Genomic DNA, 27,985 nt, shown 5'->3' with positions numbered 1-27,985 from the left:
CAAAAATTGACTTGTTTCCAGCAAAATTTAGAAACTTATCTAATTTTGCATTTTTCTGTTTTTTATAGCATCTGTCATGGTTCTCTAGTCTATCGGTTTTATCTACTGTTAGCTGCAAATTAATCTCTTTCAAGGCTTGTGCGTGAGTTAATGAGTATATTGAGTTGTATCATAGTTGGCCTTCAGGGAGAAAGCTTTGACTTCTATTTCAGTTACTTCTACTGCTTTGCAGTTAAACTTTGTGCGCATGACGTCATTTGTTCTGCTTTTAGGTCAATGACGTGACTTGCCTAACTCAAAAAATGACTTCTGAACTCATTTAATGAACCTAAAGTTTATGAACATTTACTAGTTAAAGATCAATAGTGTGCATCATTTTAAAGATCAAAAGTAGTGCCAAACGTATATGACCTAATTCTTGGGTATTAGAATCTTAAGTTCTTGATTTCGAATATTAGTTTTGAAAAAGCTCCCAGGGCTTTTTCCTTAGAGCTTTTGTGTCTCATCAAAATGACAGTCCTAATCTAACCCAAAAATTCAAGTGTATTAAAGGACTGGTGGGGTTTTGGAGTAATAAATTCATGGTGTGAAGGCGATTCTTAGAATTTTATCCCTCCAACCCCCCCCCCCCCATTCACACCCCACCCCCTATTTTTGCTTGGCCTATTTTTGGTCTGACCTATTTGACTTTTCATCCTCAAAAACGAGATACAGCTAGCGCACGGAAGGCATTAGTTGGCCGAGGACCTCTCTTAGTGCCTTACGCCTTACTAGTCGCTAAGTATGTGGTTCACCAAAACTTTTGAGGAGACAATCTCGGTGTGAAGGGAGTTTATAAATCCAAGTTTGACCTCTCTATGTTATCCCCGACCTTTCCGTCTACCCTACTTAAACCTGGCGAATTAGAGCCCCCTCTGGTCCAGCGCTCCCTAATGCTAACATCCCTAAGCCCCAGTGGGCTAATACCGTATCCAAGCTCTTACCAGTCGTTTGAGATCAATTCGACCGACTTTAGTCGGTTTTGTTCGCTTATTTTAATCGAAGCAAATTATGTCAACTGAAATGATGTCGCTCAATTTGTTTGTTGTTTGACGTCTAGATTTATTTGTTTTGAGCCCACAAAAGAAGCGATTTTCCACTTTTGTGGCTAAACTTGCTGTCAATTGCGTTTTGATGGGTGTGGGTCACGGTTCATACGGGTCATATTTTATAAGAAAATTTTTGTGATGCTAAGTTTTTTAGGAATTTTTAGTTTTATTATTTTGAGAAATTACTTTAAGCTTTCATAAGTTCATGGACTTCTGTGTTGCTTCCGATCGAAGTTTGAGGCAATTATTGAAATTGTGCGTGCATTTTTTGCGTAAAATTTTTGTATGACATTTTTTTGCGCTTTTGTTTTAGAACATTCTCTGACTCATCAAGTGACTTTTTCACCCTTGTCTTCTTCATTTTTGAGTGATTTCAATTGCTCTAACTGAGATTTAATGGTTGTTGCTATAATAAAAACGTTTTTTTAAATCGAATTTCACAAGGACCTGATAGTCGAATGGTTGGTTACTGCTTTTCGTGAACACATTGAGAGAATTTTATCTATGCTACAGCCCCTGAATAAATTTTGACGCCTACTATTTGATAGCTGTTTTGCCTATGATAATGGGCCTATGTTGGCCCAAGAATAGATAGCTTGATAGAAACCAAGTTTCTATTAATTTCGCTTTTTTTTAATCAAATATTAAATTCGTTTTGTCCGTACCTCTTTGTCTTCTGTATGTCCAGTCAGGTTTTGCTTGCCTGCAAGGTAGCTGATTGTTGTATTTTTAAACAGATTTGCTTCAAAGACGTAAGAATCAAAAGTCTGAAACAAATTAGGAATTTTTTATTGAAATTAGGAAAGTTTGTTCTTTTTTGGAGTTCAAGTGGTCAGTGAAACTTCATTGAATTTGGTTTTGAGTTCATGCTAGGATTGTATCGTTGCAAGGTTGATAGAGAAATTAACTTCAAAAAACCTTTGCGAATAATATGTTCTTTTTTGGCTAATTTTCATTATATTGTTTTTGTCTCCTCGTCTCAAAATTTTTCGATGTTAGAATATTTTGGTGTCTCAGCAGATTTTGTTGTTCTTTCCATTGCAATTTTGGAGGCAATAGCACCATATCCGTAGGCTGTTCTTCGGATTTTTTAGGTGTTTCTTTTAAGTGCTTGTTTCATATTTGTCAGGCTATATTTTTTGTAGCAATCAAGCTATCTATTCTTGGGTCGTTTTGATAAGAAATATGACTGCTGGTCAAGTCAGATGTTTTAAAGTTTTCCATTCTGTTCTTTGGATTGTTTCTCTGGACTTGTCATGCTATGTCATGCTTTTTCGACATGATGCGTAAAATTTGTCGCTCATTGTGCTAAAAAAAGTAAACAGCGGTTTCTCTGTGAAACTATTTATAAAGAACAGAGTCCAAAACGAAATATGAAATCAAAAATGGAGACAGTGTAAGCCAATAAGACCAGTTTTAGATGCATTATTTTCCAAAAGTTTAACGTTTCAATTAGTTTTATCTGGTTGCCATGTGTGATCTTTTATTGCTGTCAAACAAAATTTGCGGCCAATTTTTTACTAATGTCATTTTTATGCAATTTTTTGACCTCAGGAACAGGATAAAAGGTGTGCATTAAGTGGCCGAGGAGCTCTCCTAGAGCTTTACTAGTCTCTATGTATGCGATTACCGAATCTTTTGAGGAGACAATTTTGTTGTTTGAAGGGCGGTTATTAAATTTAAAAAGTTTGCCCCTCCCTCAGTGGGGACACTCTGTCAACCCCCCCCCCCCCCCCCCCACTGCACTCCCGCTCCCCGTCTTTTCTCTTCCAATTGATGATTTTGTCACGCTGCGACCTACCTACGCTCCACCACACACCGAAGCACATTCCTAACTAAAAAATTGTTCGTTTCTTTGAAATATTGCTTTTTTAAATATTTTGTTTTGTCAGCTGAAAATCTTTTTTCGTTTTTCATGGCGTTATTTTTTGGCCATACGTGACTTGCTTCACTCAATAAAAGGACTTCTGCACTCTACAACTTTAATTCGAAATACGAGTTTAATTCGAAATCGTTTCGGATGAAAGGAACTTATGGGTAATAAAGGTCCCTAATAAAAAAGTCTTCTGCGGACTGAATTGGAACAAACCTTAATTCATCGCTGAATATTTTTTACATGGTTTTTTGCGCGGCGTCGATGAATTTTTCCACTTATATCTGTCTGGTTTTATCTGTATTATTTAGCACGCAAGTCTATTTCGCAGCTTTTCTGGCAATCTACCAGCTATTTTTTTTAAATTGGTTGTTCCGATCCCTCTTGAGGGGGAGGAACTATATACTCAAATGGGTTTGGTGTTCAGACAATTTTGGCCGATCGATATATTCATCTTTGAGAGTTGAGACTGGTATCATTAGAAAGCTCGTCCAGCGTAGAATATGGAATTAAAAAGAAATTTTTATTATTAATAGCCGCCCTCATCTTCTCAGCCGGCTATTATTGCGCTCGTATTTTTTTTTTTACTTCGTCAAACTTTTTTTCGCTTTACCATTTTGCCGCTTTTTCGACATTTTGCGTGAAATCTTTTTGACTTCTCTAGGCTAGTTTCGCTCTTCTCTCATTCTGCTAAAAGTGAATTTGAACATCAGTTGCTAAGCAAAGCAATTCAAAATGAACAGAGTCGGTATAAAAAATTGAAGTCAGAAATAGAAACGGGATAAACCCATAAAGCCCAATTTTAGATGCCCGCTATTTGAACGTCGTTCCTAAAAGTCTTAGTTACCACCTCTAATGCTTATTGGTGTTGATAGTAGCCCCTGTAGCCTCTCTCTAAGAACCAGAAGTACGTTATGTTCAACTACGAAATGCCATCAAAATAAATCGGACTTAAAAAATATTTTTGTACAAAAATCTTTTTTTTTCAATATATTCTATTCGTTCAATCCCAATCATGCTTATTGGAATCAACGGCGGCTATTTTCCGGCAATCTGCCGGGTGTGTTCTTTTATACAGGGAGTAATCGAGGTTTAAACCTTTGAGAAAAGTAGAGTGAATTCTGTTGTTTTTATTCTAATTTTTTGACCAAATTTTTGTCAATTTAGCTAAATTATGTAAAAAATTGTTGACAATAGTATTTTGATTTTATTAATAGCCGCGTCCTCAATTCTAGGCGGCCATCATAAGGCTCCTAATTTTTTTCCTTCGTCTAACAGATTTTTGTTTCGTCTTACCGTGACTTCTTGGAATTCACTTTTTCAATGACTTACCTCACTCAAAAAAAGACTTCTGAGCTCACTTTATGAACATTTACTTTTTAAAGGTCAATAGTGTGCATCCAAGTAGTGCCAAACATATGCCCTAATCCTTGAATATTAGAGTCTTGAGTTTTTTGAGTTTTTGATTTCGAATATTGATTATGAGATCTTTTCCGTTTGTGCCCCCCCCCCCAAATATTGCACGTGCATCGGGGGGGGGGGGGGGGGGGGGGGGGGGGTGCAAATAATGTGCGACCACTAAGCTGGAAGCGGAAAAGATCCTAGTTTTGAAAAGCCCTATTAGGGCTTTCTCCTTATAGAGCTTATGTTGTCTCATAAAAATGACAGTCCGAAGCTAACCCAAAAAGTCTAGTGGTCTATTAAAGGACTGGTGGTCGATCTGTAAATTTTATTTCTATAGTTGTTTCAATTCATGTAGCGCGACAAGCGTCTATCGCGGCTATTTTGCGGCAATCTGCCGGCTATGTTTTTTGAAGTCACCAAAAGCATTGTTGAGCTTTTTGATTTAATTTTTTGGCTAAGTATTTCAAAATTCAGCCGTTTCCATCAAAAATTGCCTGAAATAAGCTTTCTTAGTCAACTATGGTCAACTTTGCGTGAAGCACAAACCCAAAAACCATTAACACAATCTTGTTTTCTGTTTTCTGCTAACTTTACTGTTTTTTGCTAACTTTACTCAATGATTATCAAAAACGCAGCATTTATTTTTGATCTTTTAACTAACAAATTATCCAGATATATAAAATTCGAAACAATTGATTGTTCTTAATGGATGAACTGCAAGAGCAAGGCTGGTTTTGATTGGATCATGGACTGTTACAATCCAAAAATAATTCGGATTGTAATCAGTCGGTCTTTTTTAAAAAAAATTCGATTTTTTAATTTAAGAAGCAATTCAAATCAACGCTCACTGTTGATAGGTCCATTTGGCTTCCTAATTAACTCCAATTCAGTGTATCTAACTTTTTTCTCGGAAGATTATAGTCGTTTTGACTTTTAAAAATGTTTGATACTTAATTAAACAATGGCTTATTGAAATTTGCCACTATTTTTCTCTTAATCTGGTCAACTTGTAGCTTAGTGTTAGTAAAGAAAGAATGCTTCTTCCTCTTTTTTTACTGTATTAAAATTTAGTCATTTGCAGTGTAAAGCGTTAAGTTATGGGTTTCTGGCTTTGATACTTCATGATTTCTGGATTTCATAATTTTTTTAGACATTAGCCCAATTTTCGCGGTTTTTTCCGCCTTTTGTCATATCGCATTATTGACAGTTCACCAATTACATTATTGGCGATCACAATAAGGAACAATTGGTCACCTAAAAGTCTTTAATGGCATGGATTATGGTTTTAAGGGCTTCAACACCCCTTTCTGGAAGAATTGAATTGAATTTTTCTTACTTGTGTCCTTAACTGTCGTTTTTATTTTGTCTTTTTGGTCGTATGAATTTTCCTGGATAATGATAGGTTTCAATGGTTTTTAAGGAAGAATAAAAGAGCCTATTTTCTGCTTTCAGTAGATAGGTGATGGCTTTCATGACTTTGAAAACATTTACAAAATAACTAAAAAACCTTGTAACTTTTTTGTCCATTTTTTTACCTGGTCTTGTTAAATACAGGTCACATATGACATTGATGTCCTTGAGGGAAGGTGGAAGTGTAAAGACTAATGTTTTAAAGAAATCGTTATGAATCTACTGGCTTCGACTCAGGTTTTAAGCAAAAAAACTACTTTTTGATTTTTGAATATATTTGACGTTTTTTTTGTAGACCTAAGACCTATTCTGAATGATTACAGGTCTCAAGCGCTTGCTTTGGACGAATAAGCGAACCTAATTAGTTGTTTCAATTGGTGGGTAATGGCTTTAATGACTTTGAAATTAATTGTTTTCGAAAAATACAAAAATCTTACTTAATCTTGCACCTTTTCTCTTTTTTGTCTACTGTTTACCTATTTTCAATAAACACAGGTCGCATATCAAATTATTGTTGTTCGAGGAAGGCTCAATTTAGGGGCAAAACGTTTTTGAGAGGCAAAACTTGGGCTTTACGGCTTCGATAGCGTTTTCTTGCAAGTTTTAATTGATTTTTTGTCTTCATTTGTTTTTTTGTAACCGCATAAAAATTGAACAATGACAAGTCTTATTGCCCTACGATAGAAGTGTTTGTGATCATAAACATATTGGATGTTTTTAATTTCTATCTAATGGTTTTCATTACTTTGAGATCAATTGTTTTTAAACATGTAAGCCAATTTTTTAACTTCGCTGTTCTTTTTTGTTTAATTGTTACCGTGCCTTATTATGGAGTGGCCCCATGTCTTTTTAGTGAAGTATGGACAAAGTTTTGGATGGAGTTAATGTTTGTTGTTATTGTTGTTTGATTTTGTTGTTCGTCTTGACTTGCCTTCTTAAAGTGGCTGATGTCATCAATTTAACTTGGCAGTTTTTACTCATTTACTGAGGCGTAGGAGGCGATCATTTTGTTCATACTTTTTTTTGAAAAGTGAATTTTTGGGGGTTTGCTATCTGTTGCTCATTTGGTAGATATTAATGCCAAAAATGCGGATGAGCGAGGTCGGAACTTTATGTGCGAACGAACATTAACGATCCTCTTTGTTATTATCACCCTCAAATATGTTTTTCTAGTCAAAATATTTACACTACTTAACTTGTTTCTATTGGTCAGAAGTTTCTTAGTGTCTCTCACTAAATAACTGCTTTCTATTCAATACAACTGCAACAAATACAGTACTCGGATGTAATTTTTGGACAACTGTTTCAGAGCAAGAGGAGGAGCTGGATGAGCTGGCAGGCGAAGTGTCAAGACTAGAGGCAGCCAAACTGAGACTTGAAATGGAAATGGGTAAAGTGCGGAACGAGTTGACGAAAGAACTGGAAATACGTGAAGATGAGTTCGAACAGAACAAACAATCGTATCTGAAACGGATCCGGGGATTAGAAACCCAGCTGGACGACGAGATCCACGAAAGACAGATCATCAATAGGGAAAAACTTGAGCTCGAGAGAAAGCTTAAAAGTCTGGCATCATCCAAAAACTCAGGTATTAATTTAGAAAGCCTAAATCGTGTAGGCGGAAATGTACACATTCTTGCTCACAATCTCTCTTCGATGTCTGTTTGGGAATCTTAACTCATTAGTGAAACTATATGTCAAACTGAATTTTTTGGCTGGTTTTCAACCATATAATCTTCTGCGAAGAAGACAGCAGTGGTAGCATTCAATAAAGCTTCTAAAAGAGTTTTGAAGCGATGCTTATTAAATTTGCCTTGTTTCTGCGACATGTGGAATTTAGAGATATAAGCCTCTCGCACTCATAGACTGAAGAACCACGGGAACAGTCTGAGTTAACCTTAATCATTATTGGGTGAGGTCTGCTAGAAATGATTTGAGACCTATTTTAGAGGCGAAAATTCTGAAGAGCCATGCTGCTATATGTCAATGATAATCTGCAATTTGCCTTTTTAATCGGCTTTAATCTACAAATAGACCAAAAAATTCTAGGTTTCGAAACTGTTGAATCTGGTTTCGTAGTTAACTTGATTGAGTCCATAGTGCCCTAATCCTTAGTTCTTAATTTTTTTTAGTAATTCCCAAAGCCATTTTTTAGAATTTCCCTTAAGTCCCTCAGTGCTAACATGATTGACATCAAACGCTAATTCTGGCTCTTTTGTTAGTCTGTAAAGTTAACTTAATGACATTGCTCGCGCGAATTGGTTACAAAATATATCAATATATGGTGAGTTTTTCCTGCGTTTTTAAACGCTTTCTCTGGGAAAAAACGCTGACGTAAATTGAACTGGTGACATAATATTCACTACTGTCAGTCAAAATTCGCAAAAACATCTATCTGCCCAGTAATTTAAATTTTGGTGTTTGGAAAGGGTGCGAATTTTAATATTGAAGCCGCTTTAAGCTAACTCATATTTGTATTGGCGATACGATGTACTGATTGCGAAGTAATGGACAATATTTGTTGATTGAAGTAATATGGAACCGGTTTTCAATTAGGAACATAGGTTCTATTTGATTATTATCTAAAATCGTGTAAATTTTTTGTTTGAACCTTGAAAGCCTTTGAGCTGCCGTCATCCTCTGAAAAGCCTTCATTTAGGCGTCTTTCTTTTAACAATTCTTGTTACGGATTTGAATCGTTTTGGGGCGCTGTCGTTTTTATCTGTTGACACTTTTTGTTGCCCACGAGAAGTCTAATTTAAACTTAGCATCATTGACGAAAAGTCCCATCGCCTCTCTATTCAGGAATCATTTGCATCCATTAAGTTGCATCCATTAGTTGTTTCAGTGTATACAGATTTTATTGCAAAAATCTGGCACTACTTTTTAAAAAAATATGTTAGCGAATATTTCTCCGAATTGTTCTGTTCGTTGTCTGATCACTTAGTTTTTGGTTTAAGATTGGTTTAAGATTGGTTAGTTTAAGATTAGTTTAAGATTGGTTTTCGGTTTCCTAGGGAGACAAAATAATCTTTTTAATAGCCGCGAAGCGATAGCGGCTATTATTGGGGACATCGTGGTTTTTTACAATCCAAGAATTGGATTGTATTGGTGCTCTGTCTTTTTTTTTAATTTTTTTAAGATGTTTTCACACCTTTTTTCGTGACTTTGAGCTTTCAAAACGGGATAAACAGGTAACGCTCAGCGGGCATCAAGTTTCATTAGAAACCCGTAGCCGCGTTTAGTAGTTCTTCAAGTACTTAGAGTGGTGAAGCTACTGTGAAGGCCGTTATTCAAGGTTAAAAGGTCATTTTTAGGAGTTTTTGAGCCCAAAATAATGCCATTTTTCGCTTTTTTCGTCATTTTTTTGGATTTTTTGGTGAATCAGCCTACAATTGAGGTTTTTAAAAGTCGATAAAGGGTTTTTGCAAGACGAAATTCCTTTTTATGGCCATTTTATGAGATATATGTTTTGCTACTCTAAACATAAACATGGTAATTTATACCAATTTTTAAAAATTTTTTTCAAGTTTTTGAAAATTTTTGGCGTTTTTGAGTTGTTTCCGCCCATGGAGTCAAGAAACTTCTTGTGGGGCCAAATAATAGGTCATTATAATGTTTCTAGTGGTAAAGAAATGGTTTGCAAAATTTTTACTTCACAAATTTTAACAATTTTTTGATAAAAATTGCAGTTTTTTTCAAAGTTTCTAACATTTATTGTCATTATTCAAGTTTTCTAGCCCCAGTGGCGAAACACCTCATCTAGGGTTTGCTAATAAATTAGTTTATTGAAAATTTTTTATTGGCCTTGGAATAGTTTTATCGGTTTATTGAAAATATTTTAATATCACAAATTTTGCCAATTTTTTTTTACTAAACTTGCTTTTTTTTTAATTTTGAAAATTTTTGTGATTTTTCAGGCTTATCTAATCTAAACTGTGAGTGAATCTCCTCTAAATGTTGATAAAAAGTTACTTCATAGTTGCTGGTGGTATGGGGAATGTGTTTCCAGATTTTAATTTTACAAATTCTATCGATTTTCAAATTGCAATTTTTTCTTTCAATTTCTGAAATTTTATTATTTTTCCTCAGTGGCCAGGGAACCTCCTTTAGGGTTTCCTAGTATGTTACTGCATAATTTCTAGTAGCAATGAAATAGTTTTCAGTTTTAGTATTGCAATTGTAGGCAATTTTTTTTAATAGAGCTTGCATTTTAAAATTTTTGATTGTATAAATTTTTTTTTTAATTTCTTCCCATTTTCTGAGTTTAGCGATCTGTACTGGCCAACGAAACATTAAATAATGCCGACTTGTTACAAGACAGAACTCCAGAAGAAAATAAAAAATGGTTTTGAACATTTTTCCAGCCATATTTCAGTAAATTTTTCGCTTTTCATTTTTCAATATTTTGAAGCGTTTGTTGTATTTCTCAAGTTTATTTACCTTTTGAGGCAAATTGATCTGTTTATAGGCTTTTGCGTGAGTTAATGAGTATATTGATTTGTGTCATATATATGGTCTTCAGGTTAAAAGCTTCAAAAGGTCTGGCAATAATTATTTTTTTTGTTTGGTTCGTTTCCTTCTTTTACTTTCTGAGATTGTCTTTTTGACTGGAATTGTTCAATTGATCTGCTGGTCAAATATATTGGGTCTGTTTTGCATTCAATTCCTTGGATTGTAATTTAGGATTTGTCCTGCTATGTTTTTTTAGTTCGTCGTCTCCATCGATGATTCTTAAGACCTGACTTCTTGGAATTGACTTCTTGGAATTGACTTCAGTGACTTCTATTGCTTTGCAATTAAAATTTTTGTGCGTGATGTTATTTCTGCTTTTAGGTCAATTGCGTGACTTACCTAACTCAAAAAATGACTTCTGAACTCACCTATGGAACTTTAAATTTTATGAACATTTTTTTATTAAAGATCAATAGTGTGCATCTAAGTAGTTGCAAACTTATATGCCCTAATTCTTGAATATTAGTCTTGAGTTTTTAATTTCGAATATCAATTTTGAAAAAGCTCTACTTATAGACCGTATGTGTCAGAAAATTGACAGTTCGAATCTAACCTAAAAAGTTAAGTGGTCTATTAAAGGACTGCTAGTCTATCTTATTTCTTTAGTTGTTTCAATTCATGGAAGGCCACAAGCGTCTATCGCGGCTATTTTCCGGCAATCTGCCGGCTATGTTTCAAAAATTTCGGTGCCAGCTAACAATCTGCGTTTTCAAAATTTTAGTGAGTTTTTGGTTCTTTTTTTTGTTGTCTGGGAATTTAGTTTCGTTTAAGACAATTCCATTTGGCTTTCTGGTAAAGACTAAGTGGAACTATTTAAAATTGGCGTTTGATATATTTTTTATGTGACTTTGACACCATTTCATTTTCGATTTTTTGAGTTTTACCCTTATTCGTTGTTCTTTGTGGTGCTTAATCTTGATGATGAAAAGTTTCATTGATCTTCTTAAGCGGCAGGTCTCATCGGCCTTCTTATGAGGCAAAATTTGATCCATTTATTTGGTTTAGTTTTTAGCTAATGTTTATGAGGATTTGGATTCAAATAATTTTGAGCGAATTTTGGATCTTGCTCTGTTTTTGGAAGGTTTATCAGTTGGGTGGAAATGAAAAAAGAAGTTTGATGAGTTCTCAAAAACGTCTATCTGATAAATGGCTCTGATATGTGAATACGTGTTTTAAATCATTTTGATGACACTGATTTTTTAAAAAAATGTTTCCATATTTCGCAGGTTTATCATATTTTGGTGTAATAGTGTTTTTATCTTAGGTTCTCGGTGGTGTTCCTTGGCCTTAAAACCAGTAGATTCAGTTTGTTTTGTGTATGATTTTTTCGGACCGCCCGTTTTTTGCGTGCTTTTTTCACTTGTTTTTATTAATAGCCGCGTCAGAAATTCCAGGCGGCTATTATTGTGCTCCTATTTTTATCATCTAACAGATTTTTGTTTCGTCTTACCCTGACTACTTTGGGTTGACTTTTTCAATGACTTCAGTGACTTTTACTGCTTTGCAGTTAAAATTTGGGTTTGTGACGTCAGTTCTGCTTTTAGGTCAATTGCGTGACTTACCTCACAAAAAATGACTTCTGAACTCACTTATGGGACTTAAAATTTTATGAACATTTACTAATTAATGGTTAATAGTGTGCATCTAAGTAGTGCCCTTATATGCCCTTATAACTGACTTATATGCTGACTTATAAACTTATAAACTGACTTATAAACTTATATGCCCTTATTCCTGACTTATAGAGTCTTCAGTTTTAATATCGAATATTAATTTTGAAAGGGCTGCATTAGCGCTTTTTCCTTGAAGAGCAAATGTGTCTCATAAAATGGCGCTCCGAATCTAACCCAAAAAGTCTAGTGGTTTATTAAAAAGCTGGTGGTCGATCTGTCAATCTTATTTCTTTAGTTGTTTCAATTCATGGTAGGCCACAAGCGGTTATCTTCCACAATCTGCCGGCTATGTTTGGTTTTGATAATGTTGACACCACTTTCTCCAATAAAAAACGTTTTTCTTTAAAGACTATTTTCTGTTCCTTCGTTTATTTTCATGTTTTTTTGGGTTATATGCCTAAGTGTTAACATGCAGTTGTTGACACGTGCAGTTTTTTTTAGCTGAGTTAAGTTCATAAATTGAAATGTGACTTCCTTGTTTTCGAAGATTGACTTCTGCTTTTGAACGTTGACTTTCGCTTTGGAACATTTGACTTGAACAGTATCGAAGTTTAATGTACAGGAATTAGGAACTGCTGGTAAAATTCAAGGTCAAAGTGAGAAATGTTTTGATCTCATAACAGTACCTCTTTCCTATCCGAACTAGAGATAATCCTCCATGTGCAACTACATCCCCCACCCTGAACCTACAACCCCCCCCCCCCCGCGATCCCCTAACCTGCCAGCCTATCCCTTTACACCTACATAACACTCAGCCTACTCGACCTATCTTCCATCCCACTTTCCCACACCCCACCAAACTTTTAAAACACTATTTTTATCAGTTAAATTTAGTTTTTTTCCTTTTTCTTTGATCTTCTTGGCTTAGGTTAGGCTACCAAAGAGTTTATTGCATGGCGCTGCGAGTCGTTTCATATATTTTACGGGCTGTTTCTGTTTTTTTTTGTTTTTCATAAGTCAACATTTTTAGTTTCGGTTTATGACTTACCTAGCTTCCTGTTCCAACTGAATGGAATTTAGAATGCGTTCATCAAATACGGTCAGGGTCATAAAGCGAAATCGAAAGAAACGGGATAAACAACAAGAATGCGGGCACTAACACTGAATGTTTAAAGACTTACTTAAATAAGTTATGAAATTTAGAGGCTGCAATCGCTGTATTTATCGAATCTACTGAAGCTGTGAACCAAATTAGAACACTTTTCGACACTTTCCGAAAAAAGTTTGTCGTCCATTCTTCTTTATTTGTCTCTAACTGTTTCATTCCCAATGTCGGTCAATGGGTTCAGCGGCACTCTGCCGACTATGTTGTTTAATTGCGAACTTCAGTCGGTTTTCAGTCAATAAGATATAATTACGGTAATCTATTTAATATTTATGGAAGTCTGGAAAACATGGTTGTTCGTGCAACCTCGTTGTCTCTGTTTTCTTTATTTATAAGTGTTACGATTAATTAACTTTCTTCTTATGACAAATACTGAAGGACAATTGTAAGTTTGTTTTATTGCTCTCAAACAAAGTTTGTACAAACTAAATAGGTAAAGTTTACTAAAAATTTAGTAGATCCGCCTTACCTTCCTGCTGAGCGTCTTCATTGAAGCTGCTAAAAAATAAATAGAACCCCCACTCGTCCATCCACCGTCCAATTCCAAGCCCTCCTTGCCGCGCCACTCACGCTTGACGACCCACTTGCATCCCAAATACTCTGCTCCCCTTTTCAACTTCCTCACTTCATCCTCTCTTAAGTTTAAGCTATCATCACTAAGTGTCAAACCGAAGCCGCCGTCAAACCGCTAGTTCGTTTTAGTCGGTTATGATGGTTGTGGTTTGTGATGTGTTGTGTTATAGGTGACATTGAGAGGGAGAGGAAGCTGCAGAAGCAGTTGATGCATGCGAGGAATCAACTGGCCGAGATACAGACAATGTTGGATGGAATGAGTGAACAGTGCACCACAGCCAAGAGAGAGAACAGGTACTTCTATCTTCCCTAAATGTTTCCCAAAACTTTTCTTACCTTGACAAATTTGGTGCTTTATGCGGATTTTTCAATTGACAATAGCTTTGCAGCTTAATAAAAGGATGGGATTACATAAATTTATAGGACCAATATTTTATAGCACTATAAAAGTCTAAAAACAGTTTTTGACTTTTCATGTGAGCAAATTTTTTGCTTCCATGAAGATGTGTGAACAATCTAATGTATGTTTTGACACTAATAATGGTTTTTGTTGTCTAATAGGAGGTGGTACGAGCCTTTCCACTTCAGCTGCATCAGTATAGAAATTTTGAATAATAGATTATAGATGATCACTTTCTACAAGAGTAGGAGTAGGAAACCGTTTCGTATAAAAATGTCAATTTTAAATGAGGATATTCTACCAGTTGGAAGGACCCACCTCACAGTTCAGTACTCTTATTAATTGCGCTCAAAAGAAACAGCAAAGATCTTGCTGTTCTTTTTCTGCAAATTTTTGTATTACCAACTTTTCGTCTGACCCTTTGACTTTTCGTCCTCAAAAACGATATAAACAAGTAAAGCCCCGAGTTCATTAAGTTCTCTTACGTCTCACTAGTCGTGATTAACCGCAACTGTTAAAAGAGACACCCCCACCTCTCACTTCATCCCCCCCCCCCAATCTCAACCCGTGCACACCGTTCCACAACCAGCGCTATCGCCGCCACACCCCCGCCGCGCCGCCCGTGCGCTGAAGCTAGCATCCCTAAACCGTAGCTAGCTATTGACGGAGCCAACCGCTCGACAGTCGTTTGACAGCAATCGGTCATGTTTTATCTTCGCGAAGAGATAACGAAACTGGTATACATCGCTTTTTAACGGTGACCTTCAATCGTTGAATTCACTTGCCACGGAATGAGAGAGGAAAAAGTGAAATCATTTTTTGGTCATCTTGCTGAACAATTCGAACGCCTCGTTGTGAATATTGCCAAATTATTGATGATTTGTGGGGCCATGAAACATGGCGATATCGAATGATCATTGCGGAAATTGAATTAACGAGACAAAGGGTGTATTTTTCAGTCAAATGTACGTTATGAAGTCGTCTAAAGGGGAACAGGAAGAAAAATCAAATTATTTCACCTAGTATCATTGACCTGTTGTGAAGTAAGTGTTTGGTATTATTGCGGAATGTTATGAACTAGCAGTTATTTAGGCATTCCTGTATCTCTGGCCAGGTTTCCCTGGTTAGCATCCTTGAAATGCAAAATTATCATAATGTGTCTGGCATCCTTTCTATATAGTATGGAGGATCGAGATACATAACCCAGTGAAACGAAACTTGATACACCTTGCCATGTCATGCAAGATCTTGCCAACTCGTGCAAAACTTGACACATCTTGCCAAGATCTTGATAGACAAAATTTCTTGGAACACCTTGGTAAGATCTTGACAAGATCTTATCAAGACCTGTCAAGAACTTTTCTTGGCAAAACTTGATAAGATCTTGATAATTCTTGACATATAGAAAACGTTGTTTCTAAACAACCCGGAATGAGGTGGCGGAAAAACGAACTGGGAATCCAGAGAAAAATCAGTTTTTCTGCATAAACTTGTTTTTGGGGTAATTTGGATCATTCAGAAAAAAATTGTTCCGTTGTGCTTTTTCGATTTCCTCATTTAATTTTGGACCAAAACGAGTGATCATTGGCATTATCTTTTGTTGTTAAGACGTTCTCGTATGGAATGGCTAGTCATATTCCTGAAAAAATTCTTTAGAACTGTTATTCAATGATGAATGCCGAAAAACAAAGTCTTTCCTCAAATTATATGGCTGAGTGGTGTTTTGCGCAATTGAACAACTTTTTCGGCGTGCGTTTTGTGTTTTCTAGACATTATTTAAGTTGTTGAAGCTAATTGTATCAAATAATGGGGTTAATTCAACAATTTATCTTTTTTCACGATTTCATCAGAATTATGTGGATATTGTTTTATGTCAAAACACACAAAACATCGTAACCTTCATGGTGAGAGGGGGAAGTTTTTTCCCACCTCACCATGAAGGTTGGCCGTGGCCTAGAACGCCGAAGTGCACCAGAATTACTCCCACAAATGCGCCGCGAACGCTTTTTCACGTTGTTTTACAACGGTTCCGCAGATTTTGGGCATCGCTGAAAGCCCAAAAATTGGGGTATAAATTAGTATTATGTTAATAACTTCTAAAATACTAAACCAAATTAAACGGGAGTAGTCGCATTTTGTTGGCACTAAACCCTTCTTGCTTGCCGTGTTAGATTGGTTTCTCAAATCGGCCTGATCAAAAAATTATTAATGATTAAATTTGAAAAAATTCGAATTTTCGGGCCACTCTGTGTCGTTTGTCCACTGCTCTCGCTAATTGCAGTTATATGTCATACAGTCCTGCTGAAATCCTGCTGAAGTTAATATTTGATTGCATGACAGTCGTAATTACCCATCAGAATGTAGTTATTGCTCTTTTCCTCAACATTAACTTTTTAAAAATGCTCTCTTCAAGAATTTTCTTTTCTAAGCAATCTTTTTGTCCTAGAATTCTCGAATCCGTTCCTTTTGGTCTAGTATCAAAAAACATCATTGAAACACAAAAACAAAGGATTTAATTCACTTCAACTTATTTTAATTATTGATTACGGCAAAAAACATTGAAAAAATTGTGGTACATGAAAGTCTGTGAACAAGTAAGGGTAAAAAGGATCAAAGACGCTTTTCGATTTAAAAAATTAACTAGTTAGGGTTTTCTGATACACAAAGGGAAACCACAGTCCCAGAGCAACCAATTGCGATGACAAAATATGAAATAACTTCGTTTATTAGGTCTGCAAATTTGTCCATTTCAAAAAAAGTAATAACAATTTTATAAAAAATTATTCGTTCCTTTTTTAGGTTCTTGGACACTTCTTTCGCGTACACTTTATTTTATCAATTCAAGCTCCTTGCCTCCTTATGATTTTTTTATCTTGGGGTAAAGGAAACTTTAGAGGTAAAGAATATTTCGTTTTGAAATGACAAAAAATGCATATATGTTTTGTAAAAGCAATTAGCAATTCTTTTACGGGCTGTTGAAGGCGTTGATTGTTTCAAGATTAGTATTTTCTTTCAATTTATGTTGATCTTTTACTTCATTCACCGCCTTCAGAGATAAGAAAGCCAGGTAAATAAGAATATTTGCAACAGATATTTAAGCAAAATCTGCAATTGCGGAGGAAAGATCTTGTTTTATCACATTGAGAAAGGAATTTAATCTTTTGTGCTTTTTCGTTTTTCTCATTTAATTTTTAAACAAAACGAGTGATCATTGGCACTCTCTTTTGCTGCTAAGACGTTCTTTTATGGAATGGCTAGTCACATTCCTCAAAAAATTCTTTAGAACAGTTATTCAATGATGAATGCCGAAAAACAAAATCTTTTCTCAAATTTTATGGCTGAGTGGTGTTCTGCGCAATTGAACAAGTTTTTCGGCGTGCGTTTTGTGTTTTCTAGACATTGTTTAAGTTGTTGAAGCTAATTGTATCAAATAATTGGGTTAATTCAACAATTTATCTTTTTTCAGGATTTCATCAGAATTATGTGGATATTGTTTTATGTCAAAACACACAAAACATCGTAACCTTCATGGTGAGGGGGGAAGTTTTTTCCCACCTCACCATGAAGGATTGCCGTGGCCTAGAACGCTGAAGTGCACCAGAATTACTCCCACAAATGCGCCGCGAACGCTATTTCACGTTGTTTTACAACGGTTCCGCAGACTTTGGGCATCGCTGAAAGCCCAAAAATTGGGGTATAAATTAGTATTATGTTAATAACTTCTAAAGTACTAAACCAAATTAAACGGGAGTAGTCGCATTTTGTTGACACTAAACCCTTCTTGCTTGCAGTGTTCGATTGGTTTCTCAAAGCGGCCTGATCAAAAAGTTATAAATGATTAAACTTGAAAAAAGTCGAATTTTTGGGCAACTCTGTGTCGTTTGTCCACTGCTCTCGCTAATTGCAGTTAGATGTCATACAGTCCTGCTGAAATCCTGCTGAAGTTAATATTTTATTGCATGACAGTCGTAATTACGCATCAGAATGTAGTTTTTGCTCTTTTCCTCAACATTAACTTTTTAAAAATGCTCTCTTCAAGAATTTTCTTTTCTAAGCAATCTTTTTGTCCTAGAATTCTCGAATCCGTTCCTTTTGGTCTAGTATCAAAAAATATCATGGAAACACAAAAGCAAAGGATTTAATTCACTTCAACTTATTTTAATTATTGATTACGGCAAAAAACATTGAAAAAATTGTGGTACATGAAAGTCTGTGAACAAGTAAGGGTAAAGTGGATCAAAGACGCTTTTCGATTTAAAAAATTAACTAGTTAGGGTTTTCTGATACACAAAGGGAAACCACAGTCCCAGAGCAACCAATTGCGATGACAAAATATGAAATAACTTCGTTTATTAGGTCTGCAAATTTGTCCATTTCAAAAAAAGTAATAACAATTTTATAAAAAAATATTCGTTCCTTTTTTAGGTTCTTGGACACTTCTTTCGCGTACACTTTATTTTATCAATTCAGGCTCCTTGCCTCCTTATGATTTTCTTATCTTGAGGTAAAGGAAACTTTAGAGGTAAAGAATATTTCGTTTTGAAATGACAAAAAATGCATATATGTTTTGTAAAAGCAATTAGCAATTCTTTTACGGGCTGTTGAAGGCGTTGATTGTTTCAAGATTAGTATTTTATTTCAATTTATGTTGATCTTTTACTTCATTCACCGCCTTCAGAGATAAGAAAGCCAGGTAAATAAGAATATTTGCAACAGATATTTAAGCAAAATCTGCAATTGCGGAGGAAAGATCTTGTTTTATCACATTGAGAAAGGAATTTAATCTTTTGTGCTTTTTCGATTTTCTCATTTAATTTTTGACCAAAACGAGTGATCATTGGCACTCTCTTTTGCTGTTAAGACGTTCTTTTATGGAATGGCTAGTCACATTCCTCAAAAAATTCTTTAGAACAGTTATTCAATGATGAATGCCGAAAAACAAAATCTTTTCTCAAATTTTATGGCTGAGTGGTGTTTTGCGCAATTGAACAAGTTTTTCGGCGTGCGTTTTGTGTTTTCTAGACATTGTTTAAGTTGTTGAAGCTAATTGTATCAAATAATTGGGTTAATTCAACAATTTATCTTTTTTCACGATTTCATCAAAATTATGTGGATGTGGTTTTATGTCAAAACACACAAAACATCATACCCTTCATGGTGAGGTGGGAAATTTTTTCCCACCTCACCATGAAGGTTTGCCGTGACCTAGAACACCGAAGTGCACCAAAATTACTCCCACAAATACGCCGCGAACGCTATTTCACGTTGTTTTACAACGGTTCCGGAGATTTTGGGCATCGCTGAAAGCCCAAAATTTGGGGTATAAATTAGTATTTTGTTAATAACTTCTAAAGTACTGAACCAAATTAAACGGGAGTGGTCGGATTTTGTTGGCACTGAACCCCTCTTGCTTGCAGTGTTCGGTTGGTTTCTCAAATCGGCCTGATCAAAAAGTTATTAATGATTAAATTTGAAAAAAGTCGAATTTTCGGGCTACTCTGGGTGACCCAAATTTCGGTACCACAAAAAACCGGATTTGCCCAACAAATGTTAGTGTTTTAGAATCCTCAGTTAGTGGGGAGTATCCCCATATATATTCTATATTGTATTTTATGTAGTTGAGATTGTCAATTTTGGCTCTGAAGGGCGGTCACCTCGCTTTTTTGGTCATTTGGTACGGTACCTTATAATTGCTATAACTCCTCGAAGACTGTACCGATCGAGCTCATTTTTTAATATGATGCGTATCTCAAGCAGTGCTACAAACTGTACTAAGGGGGTTCTTTTTTGTTCAGCCGTTTTCGAGAAATTGTCCAGTAAACTTGACCTCGATTTTAGCCCTAGAAGCGGTTGACACCATCCGGTACCACCTTGAAGCTTTGAATTTTGTCATTTCTAGAGACAAAATTAGTGTTTTGAATAGCCCGTCTAACGTAGATTCCGAATATGTATACTTTATATAGCGTTTTCGCAGGTTTAGATGGTCAATTTTGGCTCTGCGGCAGGAGTACCCTGCTTTTTTGATCATTTGGTACGGTACCTTTACTTTGCAATAACTCGTTGTAGAGTGAACCGATTTTGATGAAACTTTTTTTGTTAAACCCAGCTTGAGCTAAGCTTTGTTTTGATATAGGTGTCGTTTGGTTTCGATCAGCCGTTTTCGAGAAATTGGCCAGGACAGGTACCCCATTTTTTACCTGCTGAAGCAGGGTACCGGTACATGCAGAGCCCTGTCACATCACCTATAATACGATTTAAAGCTTGTTAATTGGTCCGTTAGATTCCCCTGTTAGTGGGGAGTCTCCCCATATATATTTTACAGGTGGTTATAATGAGTGGTTATGTTATAGTTCAGAAACAGGACCCGAAATGGGTCATTTTGGTCTTTTGATACGGTACATTTATGTTGGAATATCTCCTCGTAGAGTGAACCGATTTTTGATCTGTTTTTTGATTTGAACTCAGCTTGAGCAGTACTTGAGTCCCTGTAAATGGCGTTTTGTTTCTTTCAGCCGTTTTTGAGAAATTGGCCTCGACACATACGGTCATTTTTACCGTTTAGTGACTGGTACGTTTCACGTTTCTACAGGTCAAATGTTGAAATTAATGCCTTTGACTGCACGAATAGGCTCGTTGAACTCCATTTGTAATGGGGAATCTCCCCATATATGTTTTGTATAGGGTTTTCTGCGATCCAGGGGGTCAATTTTCACTCTGCAAATGACCCCCCCAACCCCCTCATTTCATGCTTTTAATGAGGTAATTCACTTGGGAAAATAAAAAAAACTATTGATAGTGGTCTCTGGTAGTGTTCCCGTAGACCCAGTTTGTGTTGCTGGTTGTTCCGGTCACTTTTGGTTATAGTAGCTTGTATTTATAACATTATTTATAACAGTTATTTATAACATTAGTCAAATAGTGTGTTATTTATAACTGTAGTCAATATTTATAACACTAGTCAAATTAAAACTGATGTCCCAACAGTGCTGCAATAGCACCCATAGATAGCGAGGAACCTTTCCTCCAATTTTCAGCCAAGTCGGTTCGGGGGATGATCTTCTCACCCCCTTAATACTTATATATATACTATTATTCTAAGGTGAGGGCGTTTCGCCCCATGGGGTGCACCCCCCCCCCTGTCCCGTTGAGACGCCGGTTAGTCGGCTCCCCCCCCGCTGGGCTTTGGTGCACCCCATGATGGGGATGTAGGTGCGGTGCGTGCGTGCGGGCGTTTTTCGGGCGTCTTTCTTTGTGTTTGTGTTTCGCTGCGTCTGCGTTTGTTTTCGTTTTGAGCTGAAGCTCTAATTTCGCCGTGGGTTTCCGTGCGCTTTCTGTGTTGTCTCTGATGTTTTCTTGTTTTATTTATATTAACAAAATGTATTTTCAGAGTTTGCTTTGTTTCTTCAGCTGCTGGCTTCTCATCTTTCTAAGGTGAGTTCTTCTTTCCGCTTTTTTGCAAGCTAGCTTGGCTAGCTGCTCTTTTTTTTTCGGTCTGGCTTGCTCTGCACCGCAGAGCTTCTGTGTTCGGGCCTGTGTCGGTCCGCTTTCCCACATCGTGGGAGTTTTTTGCACAGCAAGAAGGTTCGTTTTGCGCTCTTCTTGGTTTTTCAATTTTGCGCTCCTTTGCTAGCTCCGCTTCCTTTTCCGGTCTGGTTTGCTCTGCACCACAGAGCTTCGGTTTTAGGAGAGGTTATGAAATTACCTACCTAAATAGAAGTGTGACAATGCTAGTAGGTTCTAAGACAGAGACAATATTTGATATAGGTGATCTACGAGAAAAGTAATTAATCATCACGTGAAATTTCGAGCTCAAAAAATACTCTTGTGCAGTTTTATGAAAAGTGACTTTCAGTCTAGTCAAGGTCTTCTTCAAATGGATTGAGGTCCTACGTAGGAGTGTCATAATCCTAGTAGGTTCTGAAGCAGAGATAATATCGGATATAGGTGATCTACGAAAAAAGTACTTAACACGTTGTCAAATTTCGAGCTCAAAAATACTCTTGTGCAGTTTCATGAAAAGTGACTTTCAGTATAGTCAAGGACTTGTTCAAATGGATTGAGGTCCTAAGTAGGAGTGTCATAATCCTAGTAGGTTCTGATGCAGAGATAATATCGAATATTGGTGATCTACGAAAAAAGTACTTAACACGTTGTCAAATTTCGAGCTCAAAAATACTCTTGTGCAGTTTCATGAAAAGTGACTTTCAGTCTAGTCAAGGATCAAGGACTTGTTCAAATGGATTGAGATCCTAAGTAGGAGTGTCATAATCCTAGTAGGTTCTGAAGCAGAGATAATATCGAATATAGGTGATCCTCGAAAAAAGTACTTAGCACGTTGTCAAATTTCGAGCTCAAAAAATACTCTTGTGCAGTTTCATGAAAAGTGACTTTCAGTCTAGTCAAGGTCTTCTTCAATTGGATTGAGGTCCTAAGCAGGAGTGTCATAATCCTAGTAGGTTCTGAAGCAGAGATAATATCGGATATAGGTGATCTACGAAAAAAGTACTTAACACGTTGTCAAATTTCGAGCTCAAAAATACTCTTGTGCAGTTTCATGAAAAGTGACTTTCAGTATAGTCAAGGACTTGTTCAAATGGATTGAGGTCCTAAGTAGGAGTGTCATAATCCTAGTAGGTTCTGATGCAGAGATAATATCGAATATTGGTGATCTACGATAAAAGTACTTAACACGTTGTCAAATTTCGAGCTCAAAAATACTCTTGTGCAGTTTCATGAAAAGTGACTTTCAGTCTAGTCAAGGATCAAGGACTTGTTCAAATGGATTGAGGTCCTAAGTAGGAGTGTCATAATCCTAGTAGGTTCTGAAGCAGAGATAATATCGAATATAGGTGATCTACGAAAAAAGTACTTAGCACGTTGTCAAATTTCGAGCTCAAAAAATACTCTTGTGCAGTTTCATGAAAAGTGACTTTCAGTCTAGTCAAGGTCTTATTCAAATGGATTGAGGTCCTAAGTAGGAGTGTCATAATCCTAGTAGGTTCTGAAGCAGAGATAATATCGAATATAGGTGATCTACGAAAAAAGTACTTAGCACGTTGTCAAATTTCGAGCTCAAAAATACTCTTGTGCAGTTTCATGAAAAAGTGACTTTCAGTCTAGTCAAGGATCAAGGACTTGTTCAAATGGATTGAGGTCCTAAGTAGGAGTGTCCTAATCCTAGTAGGTTCTGAAGCAGAGATAATATCGGATATAGGTGATCTACGAAAAAAGTACTTAACACGTTGTCAAATTTCGAGCTCAAAAAATACTCTTGTGCAGTTTCATGAAAAGTGACTTTCAGTATAGTCAAGGACTTGTTCAAATGGATTGAGGGTCCAAGTAGGAGTGTCATAATCCTAGTAGGTTCTTAAGCTGAGATAATATCGAATATTGGTGATCTACGAAAAAAGTACTCAACACGTTGTCAAATTTCGAGCTCAAAAATACTCTTGTGCGGTTTCATGAAAAGTGACTTTCAGTCTAGTCAAGGATCAAGGACTTGTTCAAATGGATTGAGGTCCTAAGTAGGAGTGTCATAATCCTAGTAGGTTCTGATGCAGAGATAATATCGAATATAGGTGATCCTCGAAAAAGTACTTAGCACGTTGTCAAATTTCGAGCTCAAAAAATACTCTTGTGCAGTTTCATGAAAAGTGACTTTCAGTCTAGTCAAGGTCTTCTTCAAATGGATTGAGGTCCTAAGTAGGAGTGTCATAATCCTAGTAGGTTCTGAAGCAGAGATAATATCGGATATAGGTGATCTACGAAAAAAGTACTTAACACGTTGTCAAATTTCGAGCTCAAAAAATACTCCTGTGCAGTTTCATGAAAAGTGACTTTCAGTATAGTCAAGGACTTGTTCAAATGGATTGAGGTCCTAAGTAGGAGTGTCATAATCCTAGTAGGTTCTGAAGCAGAGATAATATCGGATATAGGTGATCTACGAAAAAAGTACTTAACACGTTGTCAAATTTCGAGCTCAAAAATACTCTTGTGCAGTTTCATGAAAAGTGACTTTCAGTCTAGTCAAGGATCAAGGACTTGTTCAAATGGATTGAGGTTCTAAGTAGGAGTGTCATAATCCTAGTAGGTTCTGAAGCAGAGATAATATCGGATATAGGTGATCTACGAAAAAAGTGCTTAACACGTTGTCAAATTTCGAGCTCAAAAATACTCTTGTGCAGTTTCATGAAAAGTGACTTTCAGTATAGTCAAGGACTAGTTCAAATGGATTGAGGTCCTAAGTAGGAGTGTCATAATCCTAGTAGGTTCTGATGCAGAGATAATATCGAATATTGGTGATCTACGAAAAAAGTACTTAACACGTTGTCAAATTTCGAGCTCAAAAATACTCTTGTGCAGTTTCATGAAAAGTGACTTTCAGTCTAGTCAAGGATCAAGGACTTGTTCAAATGGATTGAGGTCCTAAGTAGGAGTGTCATAATCCTAGTAGGTTCTGAAGCAGAGATAATATCGGATATAGGTGATCTACGAAAAAAGTACTTAACACGTTGTCAAATTTCGAGCTCAAAAAATACTCTTGTGCAGTTTCATGAAAAGTGACTTTCAGTATAGTCAAGGACTTGTTCAAATGGATTGAGGTCCTAAGTAGGAGTGTCATAATCCTAGTAGGTTCTGAAGCAGAGATAATATCGGATATAGGTGATCTACGAAAAAAGTACTTAACACGTTGTCAAATTTCGAGCTCAAAAATACTCTTGTGCAGTTTCATGAAAAGTGACTTTCAGTATAGTCAAGGACTTGTTCAAATGGATTGAGGTCCTAAGTAGGAGTGTCATAATCCTAGTAGGTTCTGATGCAGAGATAATATCGAATATTGGTGATCTACGAAAAAAGTACTTAACACGTTGTCAAATTTCGAGCTCAAAAATACTCTTGTGCAGTTTCATGAAAAGTGACTTTCAGTCTAGTCAAGGATCAAGGACTTGTTCAAATGGATTGAGGTCCTAAGTAGGAGTGTCATAATCCTAGTAAGTTCTGAAGCAGAGATAATATCGGATATAGGTGATCTACGAAAAAAGTACTTAACACGTTGTCAAATTTCGAGCTCAAAAAATACTCTTGTGCAGTTTCATGAAAAGTGACTTTCAGTATAGTCAAGGACTTGTTCAAATGGATTGAGGTCCTAAGTAGGAGTGTCATAATCCTAGTAGGTTCTGAAGCAGAGATAATATCGGAAATAGGTGATCTACGAAAAAAGTACTTAACACGTTGTCAAATTTCGAGCTCAAAAATACTCTTGTGCAGTTTCATGAAAAGTGACTTTCAGTCTAGTCAAGGATCAAGGACTTGTTCAAATGGATTGAGGTCCTAAGTAGGAGTGTCATAATCCTAGTAGGTTCTGAAGCAGAGATAATATCGGATATAGGTGATCTACGAAAAAAGTGCTTAACACGTTGTCAAATTTCGAGCTCAAAAATACTCTTGTGCAGTTTCATGAAAAGTGACTTTCAGTATAGTCAAGGACTTGTTCAAATGGATTGAGGTCCTAAGTAGGAGTGTCATAATCCTAGTAGGTTCTGATGCAGAGATAATATCGAATATTGGTGATCTACGAAAAAAGTACTTAACACGTTGTCAAATTTCGAGCTCAAAAATACTCTTGTGCAGTTTCATGAAAAGTGACTTTCAGTCTAGTCAAGGATCAAGGACTTGTTCAAATGGATTGAGGTCCTAAGTAGGAGTGTCATAATCCTAGTAGGTTCTGAAGTAGAGATAATATCGGATATAGGTGATCTACGAAAAAAGTACTTAACACGTTGTCAAATTTCGAGCTCAAAAATACTTTGTGCAGTTTCATGAAAAGTGACTTTCAGTATAGTCAAGGACTTGTTCAAATGGATTGAGGTCCTAAGTAGGAGTGTCATAATCCTAGTAGGTTCTGATGCAGAGATAATATCGAATATTGGTGATCTACGAAAAAAGTACTTAACACGTTGTCAAATTTCGAGCTCAAAAATACTCTTGTGCAGTTTCATGAAAAGTGACTTTCAGTCTAGTCAAGGATCAAGGACTTGTTCAAATGGATTGAGGTCCTAAGTAGGAGTGTCATAATCCTAGTAGGTTCTGAAGCAGAGATAATATCGAATATAGGTGATCTACGAAAAAAGTACTTAGCACGTTGTCAAATTTCGAGCTCAAAAATACTCTTGTGAAGTTTCATGAAAAGTGACTTTCAGTCTAGTCAAGGATCAAGGACTTGTTCAAATGGATTGAGGTCCTAAGTAGGAGTGTCATAATCCTAGTAGGTTCTGAAGCAGAGATAATATCGAATATAGGTGATCCTCGAAAAAAGTACTTAGCACGTTGTCAAATTTCGAGCTCAAAAAATACTCTTGTGCAGTTTCATGAAAAGTGACTTTCAGTCTAGTCAAGGATCAAGGACTTGTTCAAATGGATTGAGGTCCTAAGTAGGAGTGTCATAATCCTAGTAGGTTCTGAAGCAGAGATAATATCGGATATAGGTGATCTACGAAAAAAGTACTTAACACGTTGTCAAATTTCGAGCTCAAAAATACTCTTGTGCAGTTTCATGAAAAGTGACTTTCAGTCTAGTCAAGGATCAAGGACTTGTTCAAATGGATTGAGGTCCTAAGTAGGAGTGTCATAATCCTAGTAGGTTCTGATGCAGAGATAATATCGAATATTGGTGATCTACGAAAAAAGTACTTAACACGTTGTCAAATTTCGAGCTCAAAAATACTCTTGTGCAGTTTCATGAAAAGTGACTTTCAGTCTAGTCAAGGATCAAGGACTTGTTCAAATGGATTGAGGTCCTAAGTAGGAGTGTCATAATCCTAGTAGGTTCTGAAGCAGAGATAATATCGAATATAGGTGATCTACGAAAAAAGTACTTAGCACGTTGTCAAATTTCGAGCTCAAAAAATACTCTTGTGCAGTTTCATGAAAAGTGACTTTCAGTCTAGTCAAGGATCAAGGACTTGTTCAAATGGATTGAGGTCCTAAGTAGGAGTGTCATAATCCTAGTAGGTTCTGAAGCAGAGATAATATCGAATATAGGTGATCCTCGAAAAAAGTACTTAGCACGTTGTCAAATTTCGAGCTCAAAAAATACTCTTGTGCAGTTTCATGAAAAGTGACTTTCAGTCTAGTCAAGGTCTTCTTCAATTGGATTGAGGTCCTAAGTAGGAGTGTCATAATACTAGTAGGTTCTGAAGCAGAGATAATATCGGATATAGGTGATCTACGAAAAAAGTACTTAACACGTTGTCAAATTTCGAGCTCAAAAATACTCTTGTGCAGTTTCATGAAAAGTGACTTTCAGTCTAGTCAAGGATCAAGGACTTGTTCAAATGGATTGAGGTCCTAAGTAGGAGTGTCATAGTCCTAGTAGGTTCTGAAGCAGAGATAATATCGGATATAGGTGATCTACGAAAAAAGTACTTAACACGTTGTCAAATTTCGAGCTCAAAAATACTCTTGTGCAGTTTCATGAAAAGTGACTTTCAGTATAGTCAAGGACTTGTTCAAATGGATTGAGGTCCTAAGTAGGAGTGTCATAGTCCTAGTAGGTTCTGATGCAGAGATAATATCGAATAATGGTGATCTACGAAAAAAGTACTTAACACGTTGTCAAATTTCGAGCTCAAAAATACTCTTGTGCAGTTTCATGAAAAGTGACTTTCAGTCTAGTCAAGGATCAAGGACTTGTTCAAATGGATTGAGGTCCTAAGTAGGAGTGTCATAATCCTAGTAGGTTCTGAAGCAGAGATAATATCGGATATAGGTGATCTACGAAAAAAGTACTCAACACGTTGTCAAATTTCGAGCTCAAAAATACTCTTGTGCAGTTTCATGAAAAGTGACTTTCAGTCTAGTCAAGGACTTGTTCAAATGGATTGAGGTCCTAAGTAGGAGTGTCATAATCCTAGTAGGTTCTGATGCAGGAATAATATCGGTTAT

At 36.3% G+C, this 27,985-nt stretch overlaps 2 protein-coding genes across 4 annotated transcripts in view; one reads left to right on the top strand and one right to left on the bottom strand.

The window, feature by feature from the left end:
* Positions 1–27,985, bottom strand: part of LOC142339191 (ruvB-like 2) — a 510,084-nt gene that overhangs the window by 403,049 nt on the left and 79,050 nt on the right. The window lies entirely within an intron of this gene.
* The window catches only part of LOC142339188 (unconventional myosin-XVIIIa-like), a 171,524-nt gene that overhangs the window by 84,307 nt on the left and 59,232 nt on the right, over positions 1–27,985 (top strand). For all 3 annotated transcript variants that reach the window (XM_075388990.1, XM_075388988.1, XM_075388989.1), the window contains exons 21-22: positions 7,085–7,363; positions 13,812–13,935. In XM_075388990.1, the coding sequence (XP_075245105.1) occupies positions 7,085–7,363; positions 13,812–13,935 (403 nt within the window). The remainder of the gene's footprint in view (positions 1–7,084; positions 7,364–13,811; positions 13,936–27,985) is intronic.

This window comes from Convolutriloba macropyga, chromosome 5, assembly GCF_964194025.1.
Source record: "Convolutriloba macropyga chromosome 5, txConMacr16.3, whole genome shotgun sequence".
Lineage (NCBI taxonomy): Eukaryota > Metazoa > Xenacoelomorpha > Acoela > Convolutidae > Convolutriloba > Convolutriloba macropyga.
The sequence above is the reverse complement of the archived record's forward strand: the minus strand, read 5'-3'. Positions and strand labels throughout refer to the sequence as shown.